The 26,845-nt window shown below is 50.0% G+C and overlaps 9 protein-coding genes across 9 annotated transcripts; 4 read left to right on the top strand and 5 right to left on the bottom strand.

The window, feature by feature from the left end:
* Positions 1 to 424: 424 nt before the first annotated feature.
* Positions 425 to 1,675, bottom strand: BGZ61DRAFT_484468 (uncharacterized protein; the record flags this gene model as incomplete). The annotated part of the gene is made up of 3 exons (XM_046249614.1): positions 425 to 465; positions 532 to 847; positions 1,571 to 1,675. 3 exons carry the CDS (start codon positions 1,673 to 1,675, stop codon positions 425 to 427), a joined length of 462 nt encoding a protein of 153 aa, XP_046097302.1.
* An 887-nt stretch (positions 1,676 to 2,562) lies between these two features.
* Positions 2,563 to 4,260, top strand: BGZ61DRAFT_366689 (major facilitator superfamily domain-containing protein; the record flags this gene model as incomplete). Its single annotated transcript, XM_046241713.1, has 6 exons — positions 2,563 to 2,727; positions 2,782 to 3,194; positions 3,255 to 3,438; positions 3,490 to 3,764; positions 3,812 to 4,009; positions 4,059 to 4,260. The coding sequence occupies 6 exons, from the start codon at positions 2,563 to 2,565 to the stop codon at positions 4,258 to 4,260; spliced, it is 1,437 nt and encodes a 478-aa protein (XP_046097301.1).
* Positions 4,261 to 4,777: 517 nt separating this feature from the next.
* On the bottom strand, positions 4,778 to 6,796 carry BGZ61DRAFT_366456 (pectin lyase fold/virulence factor; the record flags this gene model as incomplete). The annotated part of the gene is made up of 4 exons (XM_046241684.1): positions 4,778 to 4,954; positions 5,004 to 5,065; positions 5,119 to 5,566; positions 5,804 to 6,796. 4 exons carry the CDS (start codon positions 6,794 to 6,796, stop codon positions 4,778 to 4,780), a joined length of 1,680 nt encoding a protein of 559 aa, XP_046097300.1.
* Positions 6,797 to 8,708: 1,912 nt separating this feature from the next.
* BGZ61DRAFT_139859 (uncharacterized protein) lies at positions 8,709 to 9,659 on the bottom strand. Its single transcript, XM_046237273.1, has 3 exons — positions 9,161 to 9,659; positions 8,932 to 9,067; positions 8,709 to 8,847 (listed from the first exon to the last, which is right to left on the bottom strand). The coding sequence occupies exons 1-3, from the start codon at positions 9,567 to 9,569 to the stop codon at positions 8,802 to 8,804; spliced, it is 591 nt and encodes a 196-aa protein (XP_046097299.1). The 5' UTR covers positions 9,570 to 9,659; the 3' UTR covers positions 8,709 to 8,801.
* A 257-nt stretch (positions 9,660 to 9,916) lies between these two features.
* Positions 9,917 to 10,667, bottom strand: BGZ61DRAFT_561414 (uncharacterized protein; the record flags this gene model as incomplete). Its single annotated transcript, XM_046255812.1, has 3 exons — positions 9,917 to 9,970; positions 10,033 to 10,414; positions 10,540 to 10,667. 3 exons carry the CDS (start codon positions 10,665 to 10,667, stop codon positions 9,917 to 9,919), a joined length of 564 nt encoding a protein of 187 aa, XP_046097298.1.
* A 220-nt stretch (positions 10,668 to 10,887) lies between these two features.
* Positions 10,888 to 12,834, top strand: BGZ61DRAFT_462209 (uncharacterized protein). The gene is made up of 3 exons (XM_046247258.1): positions 10,888 to 11,307; positions 11,363 to 12,675; positions 12,730 to 12,834. Exons 1-2 carry the CDS (start codon positions 10,903 to 10,905, stop codon positions 12,551 to 12,553), a joined length of 1,596 nt encoding a protein of 531 aa, XP_046097297.1. The 5' UTR covers positions 10,888 to 10,902; the 3' UTR covers positions 12,554 to 12,675; positions 12,730 to 12,834.
* Positions 12,835 to 13,021: 187 nt separating this feature from the next.
* On the bottom strand, positions 13,022 to 13,777 carry BGZ61DRAFT_462208 (uncharacterized protein). Its single transcript, XM_046247257.1, has one exon. The coding sequence runs from the start codon at positions 13,554 to 13,556 to the stop codon at positions 13,230 to 13,232; it is 327 nt and encodes a 108-aa protein (XP_046097296.1). The 5' UTR covers positions 13,557 to 13,777; the 3' UTR covers positions 13,022 to 13,229.
* A 3,517-nt stretch (positions 13,778 to 17,294) lies between these two features.
* BGZ61DRAFT_401469 (ankyrin repeat-containing domain protein) lies at positions 17,295 to 21,827 on the top strand. The gene is made up of 6 exons (XM_046243057.1): positions 17,295 to 17,491; positions 17,551 to 18,023; positions 18,111 to 18,526; positions 18,575 to 18,774; positions 18,822 to 19,422; positions 19,476 to 21,827. The coding sequence occupies exons 1-6, from the start codon at positions 17,389 to 17,391 to the stop codon at positions 21,751 to 21,753; spliced, it is 4,071 nt and encodes a 1,356-aa protein (XP_046097295.1). The 5' UTR covers positions 17,295 to 17,388; the 3' UTR covers positions 21,754 to 21,827.
* Positions 21,828 to 23,607: 1,780 nt separating this feature from the next.
* On the top strand, positions 23,608 to 25,482 carry BGZ61DRAFT_366374 (catalase; the record flags this gene model as incomplete). Its single annotated transcript, XM_046241678.1, has 8 exons — positions 23,608 to 23,653; positions 23,710 to 24,077; positions 24,131 to 24,223; positions 24,276 to 24,283; positions 24,334 to 24,745; positions 24,802 to 24,886; positions 24,943 to 25,359; positions 25,415 to 25,482. The coding sequence occupies 8 exons, from the start codon at positions 23,608 to 23,610 to the stop codon at positions 25,480 to 25,482; spliced, it is 1,497 nt and encodes a 498-aa protein (XP_046097294.1).
* Positions 25,483 to 26,845: the final 1,363 nt, after the last annotated feature.

Here is a 26,845-nt window from a genome sequence, read left to right as displayed (position 1 = left end):
GATGACTGCTATGTGTAGGGGGCCTCAAATACCGGGACCGGCTTTTCCCATTTAATTAATACGTAATTCTCCGACCTGCAGAAGACCCATGGAGTAATGGGAGGGAGGATATGGCCTCATAATCTACATGCACGTCAACCTGGGGTGGTCGCTGCCCCCACAATGCATAAGCATAGCCTCTGGCTCTTATGCATCCATCACTGTGACTTATGTACGCTACCACGTACTGAAACCCGATAGAATTAGATTTCTGCCTTCTCTAGTCTTGGTCAACTTTTTTGTTGCCAGTAGGGATGCATACTTTAGCCAGCCTGCGCCTGTGTCGGCGGCGTGACGCTATTCCCCGTACTCTTGATCTTAACTCTGAAGATGAGTTGGACATGCTTATTGTGGAGTTTTGGTTTGATCTAGACTTCCAACTAGCTCAAGTCCACATGTAAACGTTCCCAACCAAGGCGCTCATATCTATGCAGGTATTTCTCTGAGGTAACATAGAGTAAATATTAGAAGAATAAAAAGCTGCTACCTCACCGGTCGAGAGAACCACAACGGGTTGGGTCTCGTTTTCTAGGTATTTAGTGACACCAACGCCGATGCGAATGTCTGGGACTAGACTCTTGGCATGGGCCAAGATAATAGAGTGCAGCTTTCCTCGGTGGCCTGCGTAGATAATGTCGTGTTCAAATTCGCTCCTTGCCCAGTCGACCTCGGTGACGTACTTGCCATCATACTTGTGGACTTCCATAGCTCGGGTTTTGTTGCAACCGTCTCGTGGATTTCTTGCCCACCTTGCCGCCATCCCAGGCCTTGATGATGCGGCCTGCATTGAAGAAGATGTCGAGAATATCTGCAATGTGTCAGAATAATGGTATTACTCAAGGGGAAAAAAAATGCAAATGCCTCCTTAGCTGTTGGAGTCAGGATACTTTTCAATGACAGTGACTTGCATGCCACGGTTGGCACATTCGGCTCGGCTCGTTCAATTTAGTCCCCCCGCCCTCTCCATATGGCCGCGGATCGTCAATCAATCAATCAACCAAATTATGCTTTCGTCGATAGAGTTTGGAGAGTCATTGGCATTCTCCATATGAAATTATCTAGTTCCTCCACCACAGAAGTATCTACACTAGGTAGGTAGGTTATTGGCGAGACCACCGGCTTGTCTTTGATGTCTTTTACTTGACTTCACATGCACTATTTTGGCAATGGAATCTCAGTGCTGAAGGACCGATCTGCTTCTTAGAAGATGCCGTTCAGGTGGGGGGCGTTGGCCTCATCACTGTAGATGATTTGGCAAGTGGGCAAGACCTAAGCCATCTTCATGATAGCCTGCAAGCCTATGATTGAACACCGGGAGGTACAGATGGACAACTCCCTGCTTCCTAATCATAGTCTTATCAGGGTTTGAGGTAAATATTGGATGACAGTGGAAACTCTGGCAATGGCTGGATCCAAATCAGCTTCGGAACGCTTGATAGGCCGAAATGATCGCGATTTTAATCGTGGATGGTATCACCCAACCCATGTAACTGTAACTAGCGGAAGGAAGACAATATCCGAAGTGCCGTACATTGATCCAGTCATTGAGGAACTCTTGATGTGCCTGCATGGGCGGGATCCGTTCGTGGCTTGGCTCAAGAGGTACGGTAGTATTCGGAACACCTCCGCAAACCATGTTCTCATTTGAGAGTCATGTCGGATGGGGATGCAGCTTTAGCGTCTCCACCTGAAGGAGTGGTTTGGTGGATTGCGTGACGATCCCCCAATTATGAACTGTTTGTTATCATTTAGTCACGGTATTTATCTCGTTTGTTCCCCAGGACTGACTGCAGCCGAGGTTGGGGACACAGTTCAGCCTGCAACAGGACGGATATCCCTCTATCACTATCACGGAATATATTCCGAGGCCGAGGTTACATGGTTGGATGTCACCATGTGGGTGTGACGACCGGCCAAATGGATGCTCGAAAGTCTACGGGCGTGATTACTGTAAGCTGAACATTCTGTCACCAATACTTGAGGCATATCTTGTCTGTGAAGAGGCACCATCTAGCCTTATAGGCATTCGGTAGTGAAAAACGCTGATTTAGACATGATGATGAGAGCCACCGGCGCTTAGCTTCAAGCGGTTCGCGATGATCACCCGCTAAAATAGATACGCAACGGCTAGTAGCGATTGATGGTGTGTAGCGGCTGATAGAAATACGCGCAAATTTGAGAATCCATCTTCTAATGTGCCTCGGACCTCAGGTCGCTTGGGCGGAATGTCGGAACTCAACCCCAAGTCCCTCGGACTCTCGGAATCGGTCGTTGGGGTGATGTCGGAGATGGGCCGATCTCCTCCACGTCGACAGGCGGCTAGAATGCGGGGGAATCTGGGGTACAGACGATCCCCCGTACCATTCATCTGAGTGATCAGGGTATGTTTGATAACATGTTGGGAGTATAATTAGGGCTGTGCCGCTAGGAAAACGAACTCGGAATCTGCAGAATCTCTGCAATCCCCAGATCTTGTCCCCTGATCCTGGTCCTGTACGCGATTAACGACTAATTTCCATCAAAATGTCGTCCCCGGAAGCCCAGAAAGCAAACTTCGCGGGTGTCGCCGATGACAAGCCGGCCGTGGTCGTTATCGATGACATCTCGAAGACGAGCAATCTCATCACTTTGGACGAGGCAACCAACAAGCGACTATTGAGGAAGATTGACTGGAAACTGATGCCAGTCGTAAGTAGGCTTGTTCCTTTGAAGAGTTCACACCACTGACAGATTTAATCCTAGCTGTGCTTTACATATGCGCTCCAGTACTATGACAAGGCCACCATGAGCCAGGCAGCCATCTTCGGACTCAGGACGGATCTCGGCCTGCAAGATGGTCTCAAGTACTCCTGGGCGACTCTCATCTTCTCCATTGGCTATATTGTCGGCACCTATCCCATTTCTCTCCTTGCCCAAAAATATCCCCCCAGAATTGTGTGTACGGTGATCTGTGTCCTGTGGGCCATCGTCACCCTCTGCACGGCTGCCTGCACGTCCTTTGGCGGCCTATTGGCAAATCGATTTGCGCTGGGCCTCATCGAAGCTGGTGTATCTCCAATCTTTATGCTTGTGGTTGGGCTATGGTATACCCACTCGGAGCAGGTCTCCCGCTCAAGTTGGTGGTACTCGTTCAGCGGAGGGTCACTCCTGATCAGGTGAGTAGTGAATGCACTGCGATATTTGATGCTTTAACCAACTCATTTCGTTCTGTCCAGCCCTCCGATCAACTACGGCCTTGGAAACATCTCAGGCGGCTCTATGAATTCCTGGCAGTACATGTACCTTTTCGCCGGCGGAGTAACGCTAATCTGGGGAGTGTCGCTCTGGTGGCTCTTCCCGGATAGCCCCCAGCACGCAAAGGGCTTCAGCGAGGAGGATCACCAATTACTACTGGAGCGAGTAAGACAAAACAACTCTGGTATGGAGAACAAAAATGTCAAGATGTATCAGGTCCGGGAAGCGTTGCTCGACTATCAGCTGTGGTGCATTCTCATCATGTCCACTGTCTCGACTACCGGCTCTGGCGCGATCAGCTCATTTGGCTCCATCGTCTTCAATGGCATGGGATTCAGTGTTTACAACTCTCTTCTACTCAACATGCCTATCGGAGCGATGGCCCTGATTTGTGTGCTGGGTTCCGGTATGCTAGGCCGGACTGTTCCGGGTTCACGTCTTTACATTGTCGCTGGATCTTGTCTCCCGGTGATCCTAGGTTGCGCTCTATTGTAAGTACTCACTGCTTCAGCTTTTAACAATAACTAACTTCATGTAGATGGAAACTTCCGGATTCTATGACAGGAGGTCGTATCACGGGCTTCTATCTTCTCAACTTCTTTTCCTCAGCTTGGGTCCAGTGTATTGGTCTGGGTACCTCCAATGTCGCCGGATATACGAAGAAGGCTGTGTATGCCGCCGGCACCTTCATCGGATACTCTCTTGGAAACATCATTGGTCCGTTGATGTTTGATGGGTAAGTACAGGATACGAAATGGGCATGAGTGACGCTGATAAAAAATTAGTAAATACGCTCCTCGATATGACGAAAGTTTCATGGGAATTATGATTTGCTTTGTTATCTGCATTTTCGTTGCTCTAGGTCTCCGATGGAAATTAGCAAAGGAAAACGCCTCCCGCGATAGGGAGTACGGTGCACCGGAATTGAGTCACGGGTTGGAAGATTTGACCGATAGGGAGAACAAGTCTTTCAGATACAACCTCTAAGCCTATAAATGTACATCACGAACAGAAGATTGCAGCGGTCACAACGCTCATGAAACCATTGTTCCCGCTGCCTTATTTACAGGTACAGGTGATGTGCTCGCATATTAAGCAGGGCAGATGCTCGCTTGACGGCCAGCACCTTCAGCAACCACTGTGGGCACGTCCTTAGCAGCGTCCAGAGTATACTCGTAGAAGTCGGCAGGATCAAAGACATCTCCGGAATTCTTCGCAGTGCTACCGCTCGTGCCGTCAAAGACATTACCACTGGCGTCCAACTTGGCCGTGTCGTCCATGGTTATGGGGTTGTGGACATTCTCAAAGTAGCAGTTCTCGAGGCGCATCTCGGTTGAGCCGCGAGCGTAGTGACCGTAAGACGTCTGGCCGACGAGGTAGTTGTTGTACAAGTGGGCGTACTTGACGTTGTCGACAGACGGGTTGCGTTGGGTCGTCTCGTCGAAGTAGTTGTGGTGAATTGTCATCTGGCTGACGACATTGTCAGTCCAACCTAGAGGCTCTGTTAGCTTGTAGACAAGTTGTGAGGTACGTGGAATATACCAATGCCGAAAGCCTTATTGTGGTTACGTAGGATGGTCCAGGACACAGTGAGGAACGTCGTGTCCTTTCGGCTGTCAATGAGACCATCACCTCCGTGCTCCAGGTGGACGTGATCGATCCAGATGTTGGTGCAGTTATCCTGAGACTGAGTTAGTACAATCGACAGTAATATGAGTTAGATGTCGTACCATTTGAATGCCGTCCCAATCTTGAGTCTTGCCCTCTTCATCTCCTTCGACATACGTGTTGCCTAAGGGATGTGTTAGTCCCCTGTCATCAAAGTTGTTTCTTGCATGCACTTACCGATCTTGATGTTACGGAAAATGACATTGCCCACGTTCTGCAGGTTGAAGCCACCCTCGTTGATCTCGGCATCCGCACCGATGCCGACAATGGTCTTGTCGGAGACAACCTCGACCTCCTTGCCCTTGGGAGTGATGGTGATGACTCCAGAAACCTTGATGACGTATTTGCCCTCCATGGCTGCGTATGTCTCAAGATCCTCCTGAGTCGACACGACGACAATCTCGCCACCGCTTCCACCGGTAGTTCCTCCGTTCAAGGATGCGAAGCCGTCAGGTGTGCCACTGCAGTCATCAGTAGACGATCCAGGAGTCTCGACCGAAGCGGCAGAAGTCGGGGTGACGGCAAGAAGAACGGTCGAGCTGGGAATAGCAGTCAAATCAACAGCACTTTCGACGGCGCTTTCGATAACTGCCGAACTTTGGACTGCGGATGATCGAACAACAGTCTGGAGGGTGCTAGCAACAACGGGTGTGGAAGTCCTCGTCCGAGGACGGCAGGGCTTAGCAGAAGTCGCTGCAGCGGGAGTTGTCTCAGGAGCAGCCTCGGTGGAAGGGACAATGACTTCAGCGGGCTCGGACGAGACAATGGTGTTGAAAGCGACAGTGGTGGGGGTTTCAACGACCTCGGAGACAGGAGCAGCCTCAGGGGTAGTTGTGCTGCCGCCCTGCTCGGTCTGTGTAACGGCGATGGGCGTGGTGGGTTCTTCAGGTGAGCTGGTGCCGCCGATGTAGTCGGAATCGAGCCACGAAGTCGAGCCCAGGATGTCCTCGATGGAAACGGCGCTGCTGAGCTCTTGTGAGAAGCTCGCGCGATCGCCACTAGCACCGTCACCGGTGTTTCCAAACTCTCCGTAGTAGACATTGTCGGTTGGGTTATCACCCCAAGCCTTCCAGCCAGCAGCGTTGACAACAGAGCCCAACTCGCTGTTCTGGAAGACGACGCGAGCATACGTGCGCCACGGGCGGCCGAGGTAGGTGGCGCCCTCGTCAACTCCGGAGAGAGCCTCGATAGTGGACTTGTTGATGACGTACCAGGACGGGTTGTCCTCGCTGTCACGGCCACTCGCCGTGATGTAACCGCTGCCGCTGATGCCGATTGTGCAGCTATCAAACCAGGCAATAGCCTCCTGGCCGAAGATGAAGTCGGTGGCACCCTCGATGTAGCTGCCGTGGAAGTAGTGATAGCCTTTGTTGGACAGGATGGTGTCCTGGTATCCGGAGAACTGGCAGCCGTAGTAGCCCTGCTCAGAGCCGTACGCGCTCAGCGCAATAGCCTGCACGCCTTTGCCACGGGAGTTGACCACGTTGATGTTATAGACCTTGAGGCCGTCGTTCTTCGCACGGAGGGTGCCCGAGGAGTCGTTATTGCCGGCCTCATCGGCGCCGAGGCTGTGGGTGAGGATGACTTGGTTCTTGCTGTAGTCTTGGTCGTCTTCGGTGTAGCCGTAGATGGTGAGGGCGCCGACCGTATCCGGAATGAGGACCTGCTCCTCGTATGTTCCGGGCTGCACAAAGATGACAGCGTCGGAGGATGAAACGGAGTCGACAGCTTTCTGAATGGAAGTGAAGTCGCCACCAGACTCGGCAACAACAATCGCGCCAGAGGGTGCTGTCGTCCGCGCAGCCCCAAAGGCTCCGATCACCAGGGACGACAAGAGAAAGAGAGAAGTATACATGTTTAAAAGAACGTAACCAGACGTAGGGAAAGAATGTAAAGGGTTGAACAAAGAAAAGCTACGAAACGAAAGTGCCGCGTGAATGATCAATGGTCAAGCATGTCGATGACGGGACAGAAGAAGAGTTGTTTTATGCTTCTTGACACCATTCTCCCATGGCGTTTCAATGACAGGCCTAGTACTGTGCTAATGGGCAGACGAATGGCATGGTGAATGCCGGGATGCTCTCCTGTTTGTCGACCTGGTTTCAAAACGTCGATTTTCCGCCAGTAAACAATGCTGGGATTCCAAATCGGGTAATGCTACGGAGAAGCATCACTACACTCGCAACCTGAGACGAAACGACGCAAGGTCCTTGGCCCGCCGTAGGAAATTAATCTGCAGGGGAAAAAGATGCACGTTTGGTTAATATTCCAACAGCAACGTCGCATTTGTAGCAGGTGCGCCAGGTAGAAGGCGTGCGGTGACATTTTGTTGTGATTTTATTGCCCCATCAGTAAGCTTAAAAGTTTCAGGTAACTTACCGGGTTCTATTTCCATGTGTATTGATGGCTCAGCTCAATGCGCGTATCCGTAAGCTTAAATCGATTCCGTCGGTATGATCCGAACGTTGGGGAATAATTGAGTCAGCGGCTTGGTCTCGTTTCTTGTGGCGACTCTCCTCACATTTCAGCTCTCATACAGATCAATCCCGCCAAATCTCCATGGGTTGTCTGATGATGCTCTTTTGGGGTGGACTCAGACTTGCAACCGCCGCCGAAATCCACCACCACTACGTACGTCTCCGTCTGCGTTGACGATGACGTTAGGCTTCGCATCTCTCCATATGATGCCAGTGTTATGCAGTTGCCTTACTGTCGTGCCGACTTGATCGCACGACTTCTTCTTATTTTCTATGGGAGAATGCCCTATCCCCCCGTCCATATTTACCGCATCAATGAACTCGAAAAGTAACCACATCAAAGCCGGTTTATCGTCCCACCCCAACGAGCTTACTATTTCGAAATGGAGCCTCAAATTTGCCACTGGGATTGATTTGAGTAAGCAAATCCATCTCCCTCGAGAGGTCAAGGTCCTTAAACCTAGCCTCGAAGGACACGCCGGGATCCAATCCATGTCGCCTGACCTTTTTTGGTACTTGGTTTACTTCGTGTTCACTCTTATCGACCCGAATTTTTCATTTAGAGCTCTATTGAGTATCAGTCCGAGCTAATAAACGCGTGTTCGGCTAATTTAGTCGAGACCCTCCTACAATTAGCGACAACAACCCCTGCACTCCAGATCGATTCAAGGGACCGAGTCGAACATAATCGCACCAAATGGTCACCGTCACCGTTTACCTAGCCGCTTAGTTTAACCCGCCTGTCGACTAGAATCGTGTCGTACGATTTGATTGTATTGTTTTAGCACCACAAGAGTCTGCTAGAATCCGCTAACCGTACCCTTCACCCCAAGTATCTCGTTTACCCTATACTAACCTGTTGAGAAAAAAATTCATTGATGGAGATACAATATGTACCTTAGGGTAAATAAGTTCAATCGACAGTAATAAATATCAGTATCTTAGGAGATGGCGGGTAATCGAGAAAATCCTTCTGTGAACGAATTGATGTGCTTTTCGGAAATACGTAAGTAGGCATTTTCATCTATTAGGCAAAAGGGTGGATTCGTGGGGACAGCTTGGCGACGATGGATATTTTTTGTCTTTCGGTCTGGGAAGGAAGGAAGCTAGTTATTTATACCTAGGGATCACTGATCCAAATCCCCTTGATCCGATGACGCCTCCGATAGCCGATGATCTCTCGGGCCTATTTGTCTGACATGCCCATACTTGGTGTAGTAGAGCAATTGAGCCTGGCTAAGTCTGGGGCTTCGGACCCATCCCGTAGACGATTCGTATTAAATACATTGGGCTTCGGGTCATAAATCCAATCACCACGCGGAGTTGTACCTTTCCAGCCACTAGCCGGTAAGTCGTATTCGCCAAGGCTTGGCCAAATATCCATCAAGTTTTGTGTACTGAAAACATGCTCCCTACAAAGCCATCGACCCTATGGATATTCACGTTAGTATGTTGGGCAGTTTAAGATAGATGTAATCTATATCTCAGGAGAGATGGCGGAAGTAGTACTTACAAATTTATCCAGCGACTCATAATAACGCGCAGGCCTATGAGTGCCGTGCTCCTTGGGCGCCTGGGCTGAACCGGGATACCACCGATGTCTTTCATCCCAACGACACACAACGGCTTTGCACCGAGGGATTTTGTACCTTGATGCCATTAGCATTTTTGAAATGCATCCAAGGGCGAGGGAAGAATTATGTATGATCAAATGTGAAGTCGGCAGAGAGAAGGAAACATACAAGTTCGTGACTTGCCAATGAGCATGCCGACCAGCTTGACAACCGGCGTCGCGATCGGTGTGGCAATTGGTCGGACAGTTGACGTGGCAGTCATTCGGGCAGTCATTCGGGCAGTCATTCGGGCAGTCGTTCCGGCAACTGTCGCTGAGAGGGAAAGGCTTAGGGCGATAGATGGAGCGGGTTTGGAAGACAGTGACACCAGTGACACCCACAGGCCACTTGTCGGAAAAGGCGTTGGTAGATGGTGAGTCAAAGGTATAGCGATCCCTTGGGATGTGCAGATGGACAACAGTCCAGTTGCCGAGATGCTTAGTGCAATGGGGGCTTGTTGTGTACGGCGGCAAGCGCTGGTACGAAGGTTCCGACAAGAATGCCAGCTCGCGGATGACTTGGCCGTCGTTGGAGGCATTGACAACGTCAGAGTGAACCCAGCGACTATAGTAGAAGGTGTCTACAGGCTAAGACATTTGATGATGAGTTTCCGATGATCTTGCAAGCAGAGTAGGCAGTGTGATGATGACTTACACTGTTGGAAATGTCGTCCAGGACGCGCATGATGCGGTCGCTGTCAGTGCGCCACGAATGAGCCATGACGAGAGTGCGACAGGGAGCAGGTTGCAAGCACACAGATGTGAGGGATGCGAAACAGAAGCGTCGCACACGGATGTGCAGGCCGTTCTTTATAGACATCAGCCATGAGGTGGTGTGGGGGCATTATTTCGTATCGGTGTGCGATGTGTGGTGCCACGAAATGCCTCAGCTTGTCGCATTGCGGAGTGCGACGAATAGTGCGACACCCAATACGGAAAGCTGTGCGACAAGAAGTGCGACGAGGAGTGCGACGAGCGCCAGTGGTGTAATGTAGGGCGGACGATGATGACGTCGAAGCCTCTCAGCGTGGGACTGCGACAGCGAATGATGGTATCGCCACTCGTATATGCAAGCCACTGCGACATGGGCTGCGCTCTCTTTTGTCCCTCCCTCGACTCAACTTTCGCTGCTCTCTCCTCTCTCGATCTCTCCTCTCCCGATCTCTGTCGTGTCATCCCATCGTGCTGTCTTCTGTTCTCTCCTCCTGGTACCAGCTGCTGTTGCGACTGCGAACCAACAAGAAGGGCTACCCTTGATGATGGCCTTCGGACATGTCGCTCCGCCCGAGCACCTCCCGGCGCAAAGCGAGTGCGACGCTGAACGAGGATGACGCTGCCCGACCGAGTGCGACAGCCAACAAGAGTGCGACAGATGGGGTGACGCCTAAATTAGTTAGCAGTTCAGTGAGTGTGAGTGGAGAGAAGATCGTCGCAGTGTGGTGAGTGGTCGCACCGTGATCCTAGTGCGACAGCCCCCTGTAGTCGCAGCTATTTTTGCTCCTTCTTCACGTTGCTGCCTGAGCACTGCGGCCGTCAAGTCCATCGATGGCTTTGTGGGCCGGTGCGACGGATGCCTGTTTGTGAAGAGTCACTGCCATGATTTTCTGTATGTCGCCAAGTACGAGAAGTTCAGCCATCTGGTTTCCAAGCGGAGCCGGAGCCCTGAGGCATCGAAGTTGAGCACGGAATAATAAGCGGCCCGGTCCGGCTTAGTATGGCCTCCGTCAGGCTATGTCGGGCCGCCTATTATTCCGTGGGCCAGGCCACAGGTAAGGTAGTCAAAGGTAGCCTTGCACCAGACTTGGACCAATACGCGGCAGCCAAGTATATCACGTGGTTTAATTACTAACAAGGTTACACATTCGTGATTTAATGACCTGTCGCGATGCCCCGGCACACAATTGTGCGGCGCACCAGTTCCAACCAGCAGGCGATAAAACAAGAAGCCGAGATACACGCGATATCGACGACATCCCTCCAACCTCAAGAGTGGACGAAGCTAATATGCCATCTGCCTCTCATCCATCGCCCTCTTCCGCCAGCCCATGTCCAATCCATGCGGTACGCGCGCTCTCCTCCCTTCCCCCCGCCGTATCCGGGCATTTCCTTGCTGATGACACTTGCTCGACAAAGCCCCAATCTTCAAATCACGCTTTTACATACCCAGGGGTGTCATTAGGATTTCAGGTTGGCTCCTTAAGCGGCAGAGCAAATGGACATGGCAAAGCCAAACTTAACTTCCTCAAGTGTGCATATTGTCGGAGAGACAAGAAGAAGGTAGGATACTAACTGCCTTTCCACCACAGTTCAACCCCATACTAATCTATTCAAGTGCGAGGAGAAGAACGTAGGGGACAAGGGAAAGTGTAAACGGTGTGCAAAAAAGGGATTTCCATGTTCAGATTTGACTAGCACGGGTCCTTTTAGGAAGGGCCGTGAAGCCAAATCGCCGACTGAAGCTGAGCAGCTCTCTTCCGTCGCCGTCCCTGAAGACTTGCACCTTGTGCTAACCCAACCCCCTCCTACTAAACAAGTAGCAACAGCGTTGCCTGCAAACAAGTCGGCTCAGCCCCGCGGGGCGGCAGTTGTCGAGCCGGCATCACTGCAGTTGGAAAGAGAGAAGAATTCAGCACCAATAAACCTCCAAAATCCTCAACAATACCCGAGTCCTCCGGCTACACACGTTGGTCATGCCCCCTCATCAACCAATATTGGTTCTTGGTCACTATCAGGGGTATGTGCTCATATTGAGGATTCACATCGCCATAGCCCTCCCGGCTCCCCCCCGGACCCAGGATATCGCAATCCAGCTAGTGAGCCGCCAGAGGGTCCAGAGGGGGCGGATGACGGCGAGGCAAGAAAGAGGCAGAAGAAGAGGAAGAGAACACAGGTCTATCGCACCAGTCACTCCAAAAACAATAACGCAGGGGAGAGAAGGCGAAACGAAACCCAGGATTGCGAACACATTCACGCCGACAATGACCTCGCCCCGGGAGAGCCACGACGCTGGGCCTGTCCTTTCTATAAATTCGACTCTATCAGCCATTACCACTGCGGGCGCTATGAATTCAGACGCGTTCCCGATGTCAAGCAACACCTCGAGCGCTGGCACGCCATCAAGTCCCCGCATTCTTGCTCGAACTGCTGGACAACATTCAAGTCGAAGCAACTCTACGACGAGCATATCCGCAGCAACTCGTGCCAAAAAGCACCAGCGCCAAAAGGCCTGCTCGTCGCGCATCTTCCGAACATACCGCGTGGCGACGATTCGTCCAAGTGGAATTGGCTGTGGGACCAGCTCTTCCCCGGCCACCCGCGGCCCGAGTTCCCTGAAATGAAAGAAGGCATTGCTGAACCGCTTGCAGTTCTGAGTGGATCTTTTAACAAAGAATTACAAGCGAAGCTGCCATCTCTGTTATCGTCACTCAATATTTCTCTCACCGAGGAAGACATGTCTAAATTGGCAACCGGCATCATGAGCACTCTTCAAGAGTCTGTCCCTTCTCCCCATGCGGCCCATTAGTGTCCTTTGCACAAAAAAAAGACATACAATTCGCACTCTGTGGCGTCATCAATTGCAAATTATTCGCTATAATGCGAATAATAAGTCCCCGGAAAGACGGAGCGGATGCCCCAGATTTGGAGGTAATGCCGCAACCATCCATCCGCTGAACTTGAACCAAGATTAACTGAAATAAGACACGAAACAAGAAAGACATGAACTTATTCTTATTTATCTTTGTTTTTTTCTTTTAACATAGCCTAATATTACTAATATATTAATGCTATATACTATTTTATACATATTACAGTTAAATCTCGGAAGAAAAGTGGCCAGCTTAGTGGGTGGCTTGCTAGTGAGGCGACCAGCTCCCACTCATTTCCAGCAAGCTCCAGAAGCGCCTCTTCGGTCACTTGGCTAGCGGGAAAGAGTACAAATTGGGTTTACCCATCTTAAATTTTGAACTCCTCTGCATCAAAAAATCCACATCATCAATTTCCACACGGTAATCATGACTCCCACATTCGGATTGGCAGGGGTAAATATTCACCGCTTCTGTCAGGGACGCAGTATGGATTTGAAAGTTGAGCAAACAAGCTGGACGACATATTTACCAAGTCTTGTGGATGAGCCACATTATCGAGGAGACCTTTGGTCCGTGTACGTCGGAAGTAATTTCCGCCAAGCCAGCTGGATGTTATGTTCCCCTCACCGCCAAGTGTTGATCCGGACTTTCGCAGAACTCCGCGATACCGACGAATAAATGAACGGCCCGATTATGCATGATTTGAAGGATGGTGGCATTGGCCTTGACGTTGCGGAGGATTGGTTTTTCGTCGTCGGTGAAGCCCTCCAGAACGTCGAGGTCCCCAAATACTGGAAGATAGTCCTCGACTAGGTCATCGACGTTTAATCTGCCCTGCTCGACCAGCTGGAGAGCAGCGGCGACGGTGACTGCCTTGGTCAGCGAAGCGATATTCATCTTGGTGGATGACGTGATGGGAGCCGAGGACGGGTCATTCATGTCAACTGTGCCCCATGCATTCTGAAAGATGACGCTGCCGTTCCTGTTAAGCGCGATGGCAGCAATCCCCGGTACCCATTTCTCGCGAACGGCACTCCCAAAAGCCTCGTTTAGTCGTACGGAGATACCAGAGGTCCCTTCACTGGTGTCGTTTGAAGCGATACAGCTTGGACTAGCTGCCGGGTGAGCGAGAGCAGATATTATCGCCCCGCCAAGGATGAGGCAACCTGTCCAGATCATGGTGACAAGCGATATGAACACGCTTGGATGTGAAATAAAATACAACTTAATATGATTGTAGCACAATCAGTGACGCAACTTGGTGACTTCAAACCAATGAGCATCTTTTATACTGAAATTCGGCGTAATGCTGGTATGAACTCAGGGGTATCGCAACTAGGTTACATGATATTTTTAAACCTCGGCAATCAAGAGTCTCCGGCCCTCGACGACACTGATTGGTCATCACTGGGCGTAGTGGTACTGGTATGAACTAATAGAACGGATTGGAAAGGCATGGAGGACAGTCAACTTTAGGTCGGCTGCGATATTGTGTAATGCAATCGCGCATGGAGAGATCATCGATGCTCAGAAGGAGTGGGTGGTCCGGGTCGACGACGGTGAAGGATCAATTAAGCTTCATTAAGCTTAATCTCCTCTCGGCCTTCGGCTTCGTGATTACCCCGACGCGCACCATGCCCGTGATGCAACGGAAAAGGGATCCGCGCTCAGCCCCTGTGTATATGCAAAAGAAGTGCCGTTCGAGTTTGCTTGATAAGCTTGGAGTTTGTTCCGAGCAGCGGTTTACTCCTGGGTGGTGTTGTGGTTTCTCCATCTAGGTGTGGCCTTCGACACGAATGGACGAAAAACAACCTTATAAACTAGGTACCCTACAACTGAAAGCATTTCTGTTAAGTATTAGCCAGCGAGGATCAGCATACGCAACATGTCTCCTATCGCGGTCATTGGTGTCGCCGATGCCCAGGGCGGCTCCGTCTGCATCTTCCTTATGGCTTGTGCTGGGAATTCATTATGGAGCATGGCTTGGACGGGGGTTTACGCCGCCAGGAGGGTGTTGTAATTCCTCGAAAAGTACCTTGTTCCCTCTCCTTGTGTGCGACATTCTTCCTCACGTGGCGTTGAGAAGTTGCGTATTTCCGTGGCATGGTATCCAGGTCTGGTTCAGCCAGCCGGCACAGTGCAAAGCAAAGCAAATGCTTCGGCAGATCGTGCCAAACGCAGACTTATTGGCATAGCCATTTTACCTGGAAGGGACCTTTGCACTCGTATATAAGAAGACTGTAGCCACCTCCTGGAACTTCAAGGCTGCAGCTCACTTTAGCTTTCTCCGCCCTGCTTCGGCATCACCTACAAATAGCACCATAAAGCATACCCACAAAGCCATGCCGAAGCTTAACAACAAGGAAGTCGGGCCCCATGGCCTTGGCCTTATGGCTTCACCTGGAGGCCTCACCCTGCCGCGCACGACCAGGTGTTTGCTGCCATGCGAGCCGCTCTTGCTAATAACACGACCTACTGGAATGGAAGAGAGTTCTACGGTACCCCCGAAGTGAACTCGATGACCCTTCCCCGTGCCTATCTCGAGAAGTACCCCGACGACGCCGATAGGTTTATTTTTTTATATTAAGGGCAGCGCACTTCTAAACCTCCTCTGGCACCTTGAATTGGCCTTAATATGAATTAAGGGTCTACTATGTAGGCTGCTGCGACGAAATCGGTAGAGCTGTAAATTGGTAAATGGTAGAATAGGGAAATATGCGTCTTGCTCCCCCGCCCCTAGGATTTCATGCGGGATATTTTACTTTCGAATCTATTCTGGACAGAGAGACGGAGACGATGACGAGTCGGGTGTCACTCTTAGACCCGACCCGTCTTCTTAAATCTGAAGAACGTTTGATGCCACTTGGCAGAGCCCGGAGCAAAACTCTTTCCAGGCCCATCATCTCAAGTCTTGCGGATTTGTCACCGCCCTTGCGCATCGCTTTCGGTCAACTGATATTCCGAAAGGCGAGATTAATTGACTTTGGTAGTGGAGACATGCCTTGGTTAGAATTGTCTACTTACCTGCCACATCCGCTTCCGATTGGTAAAATGGTGCACTTGCACACGTCGATCGCTGATGGTCCAACCTTCTCCCACTTGAAACTCGATCCAATTCGGCCCTCACAAAGAAAAAGATTGGTCAAAACTGGTGTCGAGCGTTGCTAAACTGTGCAAAGGTTCCGTGGCCGGGGTAGGTGCCTCAGTCCCAAAGACTGCCCACCTCTTTAGGCTCGCTATATAGCCAGGTTATTATATCCGGCTTGGCATCTTCACCATGACATCCCCTCGTGCCTACATCAGTTTCGACCTGCCAAGGCTAATCTACTTTGGAATAAAGAACTCAATGCCGATGCCCGGGGTCAATCAGCCTATAAGAGCCGGGCCAGCAGAAGCCAGAAGGAACTAAATTGTATTATACGGCAAGGACGTCAGGCTCATTGCAACGTTGCTAAAGTGTGTCTTAAACTTCTGATTAACACACGATATCCCCTCCCTGGGCTGTTCCGTTCAAGTATTGGCAGGTCAGTGCGATCTTGGCTTCTTCTTCCGGATGTTAACAGTAGTCTTGTCGGGCAGAGGAGCAGGAGGGTCTTTTGAGCAAAAAAAAAAAAAAGGAAAATTGATTTCCAGCTGGTCTTTTTGGGGCTGCGGAACTCCTTGAATTTGTTTTACCTCCGCTTCAAGGTCATCTACCAGGCTGTCGTGGTTGTCGGCGTTTGCGGCGGGGCTTCCCCAGTGCTGCATGACTTTGTCCACCATTTCGCGGGCATCGGGGTCATTCCGCTTCAAATCGTGTGTCTCAAGTGCCGACTGTCACATTTGTTCAATTGGAAACATAGCAGAATCCATAACGAGTTGTTCTTGGTCTGTAGCAAAGTGTTGCTGGTGTTGCTTGCGTTGCAATTGTAGGGTATGTGTTCACTCCTGATCCCAGACGGTACTGATCACCGACTGCCACTTCAAATGGAGCTTCTCTCGAGTGCTCCGGTATGGAGGAGAACCACGCTAAGTTATTACGAATAACTGTTGTGATGGTGCTGACCGGCACTTTGGAGTTTAATGACAGTAGGACTAGCCTGCTGGACTAGATACTACTTAGAGAAACAACTCAGCCTCTAGTAGGAAGGGTATATTTTTTCTCTTTTTCAATTTGAACTTTTCGAGACAATGTTTATTGTTGATTTGCCAACTGACCAGCTGTCGCAGGCGCTCTTTTCATTTCATTGCCGCTCTTTTCTGTCTTATTCTCTTCAGAAGCACTTGATCAGGTACCTTCCCTTCCCTTCTTGCCAAAATCCCTCACCTGGTCTTAGCTGCAGGACCTCCCTTCAACCGAAATATAGGGTATCACAGACTCTCGGTGTCGCCGGCCCTGTCCGCACTAAGTGCATCTCCCACCAACAAACTATTATGCAGGCAGGGGAATATGAGGCGAGCGGCATTTGTCGAGGTGGGTACACGGTGAGCGGCCAGGCTTGCTATTGGTGGTGATATGCACGACGTTCTCAGCTGATGCGACACAAGGGCAAGCGCGCGCATATCAAGGACAGGGCAAGGCTTGTTCATAGGTGATTGGATGAAGCCCATGCCTCCCTGTTTCCTTAGTCATCTCCTTGAATGTTTTTATTCGTAAAGTTTGGCGTTAGGCAGCAATAGCTGACATAGATCGTCAGGAAAACACTCAATACGTTCATTTACTCCACAGTATCAATTACGCCGGACCATCTCCGCGCCTTTTGCGCTTTACCATTGTATCACCTGTCAGGCGATGTCTCCAATTCTATGCTGTGGTCTTTGGCGCCGAAACCATGACGGGAACGGTGCTCAGCAGGACAAGGACCCAACAGGTTCTGGCGTGGGGCTCTCAACTGGTACGATACTTCAGCGCCATGTGAGGTCGTGATCCTGTCACATAACTGATGCACTGTAGTCAAAGGACAAGTCCCGCCTCAAACCGCACTCTTGATTGCTCCCGAAGCCCCTGCAGAAAACCCTCCGGTGTCCTCCAACCATGCCGACACCTCTGGCGTTTCACCCGCCCAAGTGCCGCCGCAACGTCAAGAGGAAGAAACAGTCTGCGACGACCAGAAACCACCGAAGCCACATGCGAATGATTACGACCTGTGGAACGAAGCTTTAGAATCGCTGGAAGAGTCGGATAGGTTGAAGGTGGGGACGTTCGCTGGTGAATCGGACTCTGCGCAGAGACAGGATTCGGTGGCGAATATCCAGCAGAAAATCGCCGAAGCCTTAAAGGTCCCGCAGCACGACAGCACGGCACGCCGTATCATCGACAATTCCGTGTCCGTCTTGAGTAAATTTGCGTCTGTTGGCGATGTTGCTGTCAGCATTGATCCGCTTCATGCTGCTCCACCATGGGCCGTTATCCGGTCTCTCATTACGGTAAGGAGCCTTGCTACGATATCGGGTCCGCTAAAAATGGAACTCGTGGAATCTTTGCTCATTTTAGCCACTGACCAGCGTCTATAGATTTTGATCGCACACAAAGAGCTATGGGATCAACTCGTCACTGGATTTGCCATGGTTGCGTCGATCCTCGTACAATGCGACACGTACCAGCAACTATATATGGCTCCAGAGCTCGCCCTCCGCCCTCAACATGGCCCTTTGAACAGACTGAAGGAATCCATCGTCCAAGCTTATACTAAAGCTCAGTTGTTTCTTAGCTTTGCTATAAAATGCAAGGAGAGCAAGACCAAAGGAGCAACTGCTGTATTCAAGCTTGAACCCATGAAGCACTGCGTAGATGGGCTTTTGGAAGGCGAAGACCAGCTATTGCGAGCTGGAGATGACTGTGGAAGATACTGCGAGCTTTCCAGTCGAGCTAACATTGAAGAACTGCTCAAGCTAGCGGCAGAGTTTCATGGTTTTATCCAGGACCAGGTGTACGTACTGAGCATAACCGTGAGGAATAATACTGACTTTATCTGTAGTGCATCGATTCTCACACGAATGGGCGAGAAAGACCACATCGAAATTCTCGAATGGATCTCACGCGCGCCATATGGAAAGCATCATGAGACGGTCAAGTCCGCTCGAACCGATGGCACAGGTGAATGGTTGCTTAGCCACATGAAATTCCGTGAATGGGAGTCTAAGGATTCATCGGCAATTCTGTGGCTTCAGGGCTCTGGTAAGTGAAACCCTAGGTTCCGAGTTATACGAGACTAAATTTTCTAGCTGGTACCGGCAAGACCTTCCTCAGCTCTCGAGTTATTGGCCGCATTGAAGATTTGGCACACGATCAAGAAGGCGTTGCATACTTCTACTGCAACCGCAATGAAGAAGAGCGTCGGCAGCCACTTTCAATCTTCCAAAGCTATGTTCGTCAATTGGCAGCTCCCCAGAGGAGACCGGCACACATGCGGACACAACTCAAGAAACTCTGCCTTGAAACGAGACAAAAGGGATCGGTTCTGAACTTCGGCTCATGCGAAGATGAGTTGCTAGAATCGATCAACGGCTACTCCAAGACTACCCTCATACTCGATGCCCTGGACGAATGCGAGCAGGAATCGCGCTGGGATCTCGTCAGCGCGATGGAACGCCTAATGTCGAGGGCCAAAAAACCACTCAAGATCTTCATCGCGAGTCGGCCTGACGCCGAAACGCGAGACCTCTTCACTTCTCAGCCAAACATCGAAATCCAAGCCAGAGACAATCAGGTCGATATCGAGAAATTCGTGATTGAGGAAATCAATAAAGGTGGACGACAGCGTCGGATATCCCCACGACTCCGGGAGAAGATCGTCAATGTCATCCTCGAAAGCAGCCATGGAATGTGAGTTTTTACTTGTGTGAGAGGTCTCCAGAGTGTAGCTGACGCAAAGGCAGGTTCCAGTGGGCATCATTGCAGATCAACCAGGTGCTCAAACTGCGGACTGAAGCAGATATCGAAAGCCGGCTTGGGAAACTCCCAGTTGGACTCAAGACGACGTACGATGAGATTTACGCTCGAAATGCGGAACACCAGCATGCAAAGATATTTCTTGATCGCGCTTGCATGTGGGTGATGAGCGCCTGCACACCGCTTAGCAGTTCTGAGCTTCTGTCCGCGATCCAAGTCGATCCCCGCCTCGATACTATCGACTTACCTGCCGATTTCACCGAATCCGAGCTCTTGGATGTGTGCGAGAATCTGCTTGTCCTCGACTCCCAGAGACTGGTCTGGAGGTTCTCACATCTCTCCGTTCGGGAATATTTTGAAGGAAACCACTTCGACTTTTGGCAGGCTCATTGTAACGCTGCTAAAGTGTGTCTTAAGCTTCTGATTAACACACACGAAAGCCTACCCGACGAAAGCGAAGCCGAGACTTCAGATAGCGCGCACAACGTGGAACCGCAGGACATGTTCAACCCTCTGCAACGGTATCTACTACATCATTGGGTAATCCATGTCAGAACCTATGACGAACAAATGGTGAAAGAGGGACAAGAGGCAGACCTTAATTTGAAATGTCTCTTGAAAACGTTCCTTGGTTCTCCCGGAGAGAGCAGTACTCAATATCGTCACTGGTACCGCCAAATCTGCCAGGCGGACCGGCAGCGGCCCTCGTCATCCATAATGACATATATGGTCATTGAAGATATATTCCCAGCCGATGTCACTCTTTTCGCAATGTGCCGCTTCTCATTTTATGCGGTACTTCGAGACTGGTGGGACGACGCAGAAATGGCAGTTTCGCAAGTGAACAGTCAAGGTCACAACCTGCTAACACTTGCTGTTCTGGGAAGATGCAAACCAATATGTGAGGTCCTTTTAAAACAAGGAATACAAATTAACCTCCTACTATCCAGTGGGAGGTTTGGTAGTGCTCTTGCTGCTGCTGCCCACGGAGGAGAAATAGAGACTGTTAAGTTTCTAGTGGATAAGGGGGCTGAAGTAAACCTCCTACTATCCAGTGGATCCTACGGTAGTGCTCTTGCTGCTGCTGCCTCCTGGAGAGGAAACATAGAGACTATTAAGTTTCTAGTGGATAAGGGGGCTGAAGTAACCCTCCTACTATCCAGTGGATCCTACGGTAGTGCTCTTGCTGCTGCTGCCAATGGAGGAGAAATAGAGACTGTTAAGTTTCTAGTGGATAAGGGGGCTAAAGTAAACCTCCTACTATCCAGTGGATCCTACGGTAGTGCTCTTGCTGCTGCTGCCTATAGAGGATATATAGAGACTGTTCAGTTTCTAGTGGATAAGGGGGCTGAAGTAAACCTCCTACTATCCAGTGGATCCTACGGTAGTGCTCTTGCTGCTGCTGCCTCCTGGAGAGGAAACATAGAGACTATTAAGTTTCTAGTGGATAAGGGGGCTGAAGTAAACCTCCTACTATCCAGTGGATCCTACGGTAGTGCTCTTGCTGCTGCTGCCAATGGAGGAGAAATAGAGACTGTTAAGTTTCTAGTGGATAAGGGGGCTAAAGTAAACCTCCTACTATCCAGTGGATCCTACGGTAGTGCTCTTGCTGCTGCTGCCTCCTGGAGAGGAAATATAGAGACTGTTAAGTTTCTAGTGGATAAGGGGGCTGAAGTAAACCTCCTACTATCCAGTGGGAATTTTGGTAGTGCTCTTGCTGCTGCTGCCTCCCAGAGACGAAATATAGAGACTGTTAAGTTTCTAGTGGATAAGGGGGCTGAAGTAAACCTCCTACTATCCAGTGGGAATTTTGGTAGTGCTCTTGCTGCTGCTGCCTCTGAAGGATATAAAGAGATTGTTCAGTTTCTAGTTGACAAGGGGGCTGAAGTAAATCTCCGACTATCCTGTGGGGGGGTTGGTAGTGCTCTTGGTGCTGCTGCCTATAGAGGAGAAATAGAGACTGTTCAGTTTCTAGTGGATAAAGGAGCTGAAGTAAACCTCCTACTATCCAGTGGATCCTGCGGTAGTGCTCTTGCTGCTGCTGCCTCTGGAGGATATATAGAGACTGTGAAGTTTCTAGTTGATAAGGGGGCTGAAGTTAATCTTCGTTTATTAACTGGATTCTACTCTAGTGCTCTTAAGGCTGCCAATTCGAGCGGAAACTCAGCCGTTGTTGAGTTCCTGACCAAGATAGGGACTCGAGAGTCACAGGGTAGGGTAGAGGAATCGCAGGCCCATGTGCTGAGGTTGAGTGAGTGTAAATAACTATCTACGGCGGAGGAGGGTAGAAGTTAAAGGTTTTCAGGCTTTCTATCTAGTATATCAATGTTAGATGTGTGAAATTTGACATAGCACGTAATCTCTGGTCTTGGATTCAGTCTGAAGGACCAGACAGCGACCTGGTCATTGTATGTCTCTTCTCCCCCATACTGGATATACCTAAGATGAAACGGAAAGAAAGCACAAGAAAACCAAGGTAACTTGATATCAACAAACTAGTTTCTCACAGAGATACCCACGGATTCTTTGAATGTTCATTTGCAGACCTTCTTGTGCTACCCAACGGGCACCGTATTGATAAATAGTTTCAATTCCCCATTCTCGTAGCTTTGTAGGTCTCGGAAGCTGTTGAATGGGTATTAAATTCGGTGCTTATAGCTCTATCTGGTGCTGTTACCAGTTCGATTCCTTGGTTTCCCAGACACTCGACCTTCAGACGTCCGAACAGGGTCAATACAAGCCCCATCCTAACCGTCTTTGTAGATATTCTTTATTTGAGTCAAAAGTGGCTGGCTTCCTCCTCTAGTTATTGCAACATCTCCAATATTGCTGACCAGGTTCCCCGTTGCCAAACATACCAGCCCCTAGCCCAATGTAGAGATAGAATCATCCCATTACCCAATGAGTGCCTAGTCTTGCTGGACATCACCTTGAATAAGGGAGGTATTACTTTGAGTCGTCACTTGCTTAGCTCTTAATAAATACGAGCAGCGAAGACTGCCGGAGTTTACTTAAATTAAGGGTAGCTCTTTATCAATCAATGCCTCAGCTTAGTCTAGCCAGACCGGTTAAAACTGCCTTTCAAATCTGTTAGGAACGAGACCATACTGGTGGATTCGGTCTGGATGGGCTGGACAGAGCCGAGGGTGATGATGGCCGATAAAATCAACTGCAAGTAGTGGCGGAGAGAAGTGTAGGCGGCAAATGAAGTTTTATGATGTTTCGCGCAGATATGGGCTGGCGGCTGGAGTGAAGATAAATGAGGAGAATAACGGGGAACATCCTGTGTGCTCTTCTCGCAGAACTGCTAGCATGCATATGTTAGTGCACATTACACCAACTTCGCACCTCCTGTGGCTGGAACGGTGGGTCGGATCATAGCGGCACGACGAAAGAAGGAGAGTTGAAAAGACGTGCAGAAAGAAGTTATTGTGGGACATGGCCTTGATAAAGAATCAAACATTTGGGCGCTCAATTGCCATTCGCGGACGAGTGAGTGCGATTCAGTGTTGACCTTGGTTTCCATGACTGGTCGAAGAATGTCACTTCCATGCACGAGCCGTCTAAGTCAAAACCCAGAAGTGATGCGCTGTAATCCGTCCAATGCGATTCGTGCAAAGATTTACTGCCCTGCTGCAGCGTCATCATCGCGGAAGACGGCATTTGCAGCGCTCAACTGGCGTCAGCGGCGCTTCTGCAACTCGCCGAGACGCCGAGCTTTCCGCGACAGGCCTGGAAGCCGACTTTCCGCCTTGGCCACGCTTGTTTTCCAGATTGACGGTTATGAAAATGACGTATAGTCTATTATTGATGCATTCTGCGAAGGAATTGCAATGATGGATCATGGTGCACCGGCAAGACAGACCCGTCAATGCTGTGCGACCGTCTGTCTTCCAAAAGTTTCGACTGCCGGGATTCCCGATGTGCCGGTGGCGCCGATGAGGATGCCTTTCTTCCGGCCGTCTCCCGAGATAGTTCTAATCGATCAAGTAATCCTCAAATATAAAGATAATAGGGAATAATGAATGCAGTGAATTGATTTACATTCATCACATCTCACATCTTGTCTCATAAACCAACACCAAACGTCTCCTAATTTGACAACCCACAATCACAATCATGGCTCGTACCAACAGCACAACCCCGACCTACACTCTTGCCGAAGGTCAGTTCAAATTCACCTTGGGCACCAATTTCCATGTCTCATCTAATCTTATACAGGATGCCCCTATGCGGACCCAACCACTGCCCAACGCTTCAGTGATGGGAGTCCCGTCAAGGGCCTGATGCTCCTTCAGGACACCCAACTGATCGAGACACTCGCACACTTCAACCGAGAGAGAATACCTGAGCGCGTCGTCCACGCCCACGCAGTCGGTGCTTGGGGAGAGTTCGAATTGACCCACGACATTTCACATTTGACTGACGCTCAATTCTTGAATGGCATCGGCACCAAGAGCAAGGCTCTCATCAGGGTGTCCACCGTTGGTCCTGGTTCTGGATCAGCTGACACTCTGCGTGATGTGCGAGGATGGGCGCTGAAGCTCTTCACCGAAGAGGGCAATCAGGACTTTGTCTTTAACGATATTGTATGTGCTGTCGGGTTCCCAATTTTCCCCATTCAGTTGCTGATCCCAACCAGCCTGTCTTTTTTGTCCGAGACCCAATCAAGTTTCCGAGCCTCAACAGGTCCCACAAGAGGCATCCTGCCACCAACATGACCGATAGCACCATGGTATGTGATAACCCCAGGATACTAGACAGCAATTACTGACAAATGATAATAGTTCTGGGAGTATGCCACCCTCATCCAAATCGTCAACGTAGACGCTAACCTGGTGCTAGCTTCCACAACAACAACCAAGAAGGCATCCACGCCCTCATGATGCTCTTTTCCGACCGCGGCACCCCCAAATCGGTCCGATACGTGAACGGATACAGCGGCCACACTTACAAGCTCACTAAAAAGGACGGGTCTTTCTCCTACGTCAAGATTCACTTCAAGTCGAACCAGGGCAACGACACCGTCACCGACGCCGAGGCCACTCGACTTGCCGGTCAAGACCCAGACAACCACACCGCAGACCTCTGGAACGCCATCGAGTCTGGAAACTTCCCCACTTGGACTGCCTACCTCCAGGTCATGACCCCGGAACAAGCCGAGACGTTCCGCTGGAACATCTTTGACATGACCAAGATTTGGCCTCATAGTGAATTTCCCTTGATGCCGTTTGGCAAACTCACTCTGTCAAGAAACGTGAGAGTCCTCGTCTAAATTATTAGTGAAACACATGCTGAAAATACTACTACTAGCCCGGTAATTACTTTGCCGACATTGAACAAGCTGCCTTTTCACCCTCGACCATGGTACCCGGTATCGCACCCTCTGCGGACCCAGGTATGACCCTGAATCCCTTCCCCTTTCCAATTCCTGTCCCTAATTGAGGCGAAAAGTCCTTCAAGCTCGCATGTTTGCCTATCCCGACGCAGCCCGGTATCGCCTCGGTGTCAACTACCAGCACCTCCCCTGCAACCGCCCCGTCTGCCCAGTCTACAACCCGTATCAGCGCGATGGATTCATGAATGCTACGGAGAACTACGGGGCCGATCCCAACTACGTGAGATCTTCGCTCAAGCCCATTAAATTCGAGGGAACTGTTGGAGCAAACGGCAACGCGGCAGGCGGCCATCAACAATGGGTTGCAGGTGCCATCAGCAGCTACACCTCTGAGTTGACAGACGATGATTTTGCACAGCCGCGAGCCTTCTGGAACTTACTGGCGAAGCAGGAAGGCCAGCAGGAGCATCTGGTTAACAACGTCGCCGGGCATCTCGGGTCTGCCGATCCCATCATGCACAAGGATGCACTCGGTACGCTCATCTTTCTCCTAATCACAGACTTATCATGCTAATATTTGCCATGAAGCTATGTTTGCGCGTGTCGATCCGGAACTGGCCGAGAGGATCAAGAATGCCCTTCCCCAGTCAAACTAAAATCCAACGTCACTATCGCACCTAATAATGTGTATTGATAAAGGGTGTCAAGTACGATAGTGAAGGAGTTAGGGTTAGCTTCTGAGATGGGATTAGAAACCACGAGAGGTAGATATAGAACGCGTCATTATAATGGAAAATGGGTTACATATGCCCTGTTATTTACCTTCAAACTAAACGATCTAGGCTGCCTTTTTTTTGCCCATATTCTGTTTGCTTATCGGTCCGGGAGATTCAACAGTATCACGCACACTATCAGTTCGTCGACCTCAAATATCACCCCAGTAGGGAGACTTCCGCTCCGGGTTTTTTATCCTTAGTTTCCAGTATTCCAAATTTGAGTCAATAAAATCTTATCGATTCGAGGGTCGTTGGTTTCTGCATCTTGCCGTTGTGATGCACGGCAAAATGGGAGCAAATGTATGAAGAATAATCACAACCTGAGACGCTGTTACTCACCGCCGATAAAATGTCATCCGGTAATTATGTATCAATTCACGCACATGCAATCTCTATAAAGTCGGTTCTCGTCGCAAACTTCCTTGTCTCTTCTTTCTGCAATGTACTATATTATACAAATCTCTTCTCAAACTGTCGGACTTAACAAACACGAACAAGCGGTGCAAGGATGTCTCCTCCCAACACTAAGACGATCCCTGCGGCTAGACCTACAATTGGGCCTTACCGTAAATGCATCTGTGCTAAATGTGAGGGGGGATGCAAACGAATGGCAGAAACGTATCGCGTGTTGTGCTATTGGTGTTCTCGAGGCTGCGCGACGCCGATACCAGTGATCCCAGGGGAGGAAGGGAAAGAGGCTTCAGTGGAATAGTATGTGAGAGATATTATGATTATTTGGTAGGCTTGTATGGACTAGATATATGGCAATAGATACGTAGTGTGCTGGAATATACACGTACCGAGAGGTTGTCTGTAATTCCGAAGTGTGCACTGGAATGGCATGTACTGTCCCAATTTATAACTTAGATTCAATACAGATCCCTGGTATAACTCGGCAGCACCGCACATTCGAACACTACTCATCAAGTTAGGGCAGAAACTTTCCGCAAGTGATCTCGAAGTGCTTCTTATCCCCCCCCCCATGACGCCCAAGGCCCAGGCCCATCCTTAGAGCGGCGAACTCGCCAAGACCCTCAACTGGCATTCGATACCATGCACTGCCTCCTTATCAACTTATTTGCCCCTGATCTTGCCCTTAATTCACTCTTTAGCCATTTTCCTTTGTTTGACGACGGACATTCTGTTCATTGTGAAGGCAGAGGTGATATCCGAGGTCTTGATGGCGACAAAGAGCTCCAAACCCTGAGGAAGGAAAGGAAAATCCATCATGCTTCAGCCCCAT

This window comes from Ilyonectria robusta (assembly GCF_021365365.1).
Source record: "Ilyonectria robusta strain PMI_751 chromosome Unknown BGZ61scaffold_30, whole genome shotgun sequence".
NCBI classification, from domain to species: Eukaryota; Fungi; Ascomycota; class Sordariomycetes; order Hypocreales; family Nectriaceae; genus Ilyonectria; species Ilyonectria robusta.
This window is presented reverse-complemented; position numbering and strand designations above follow the sequence as displayed.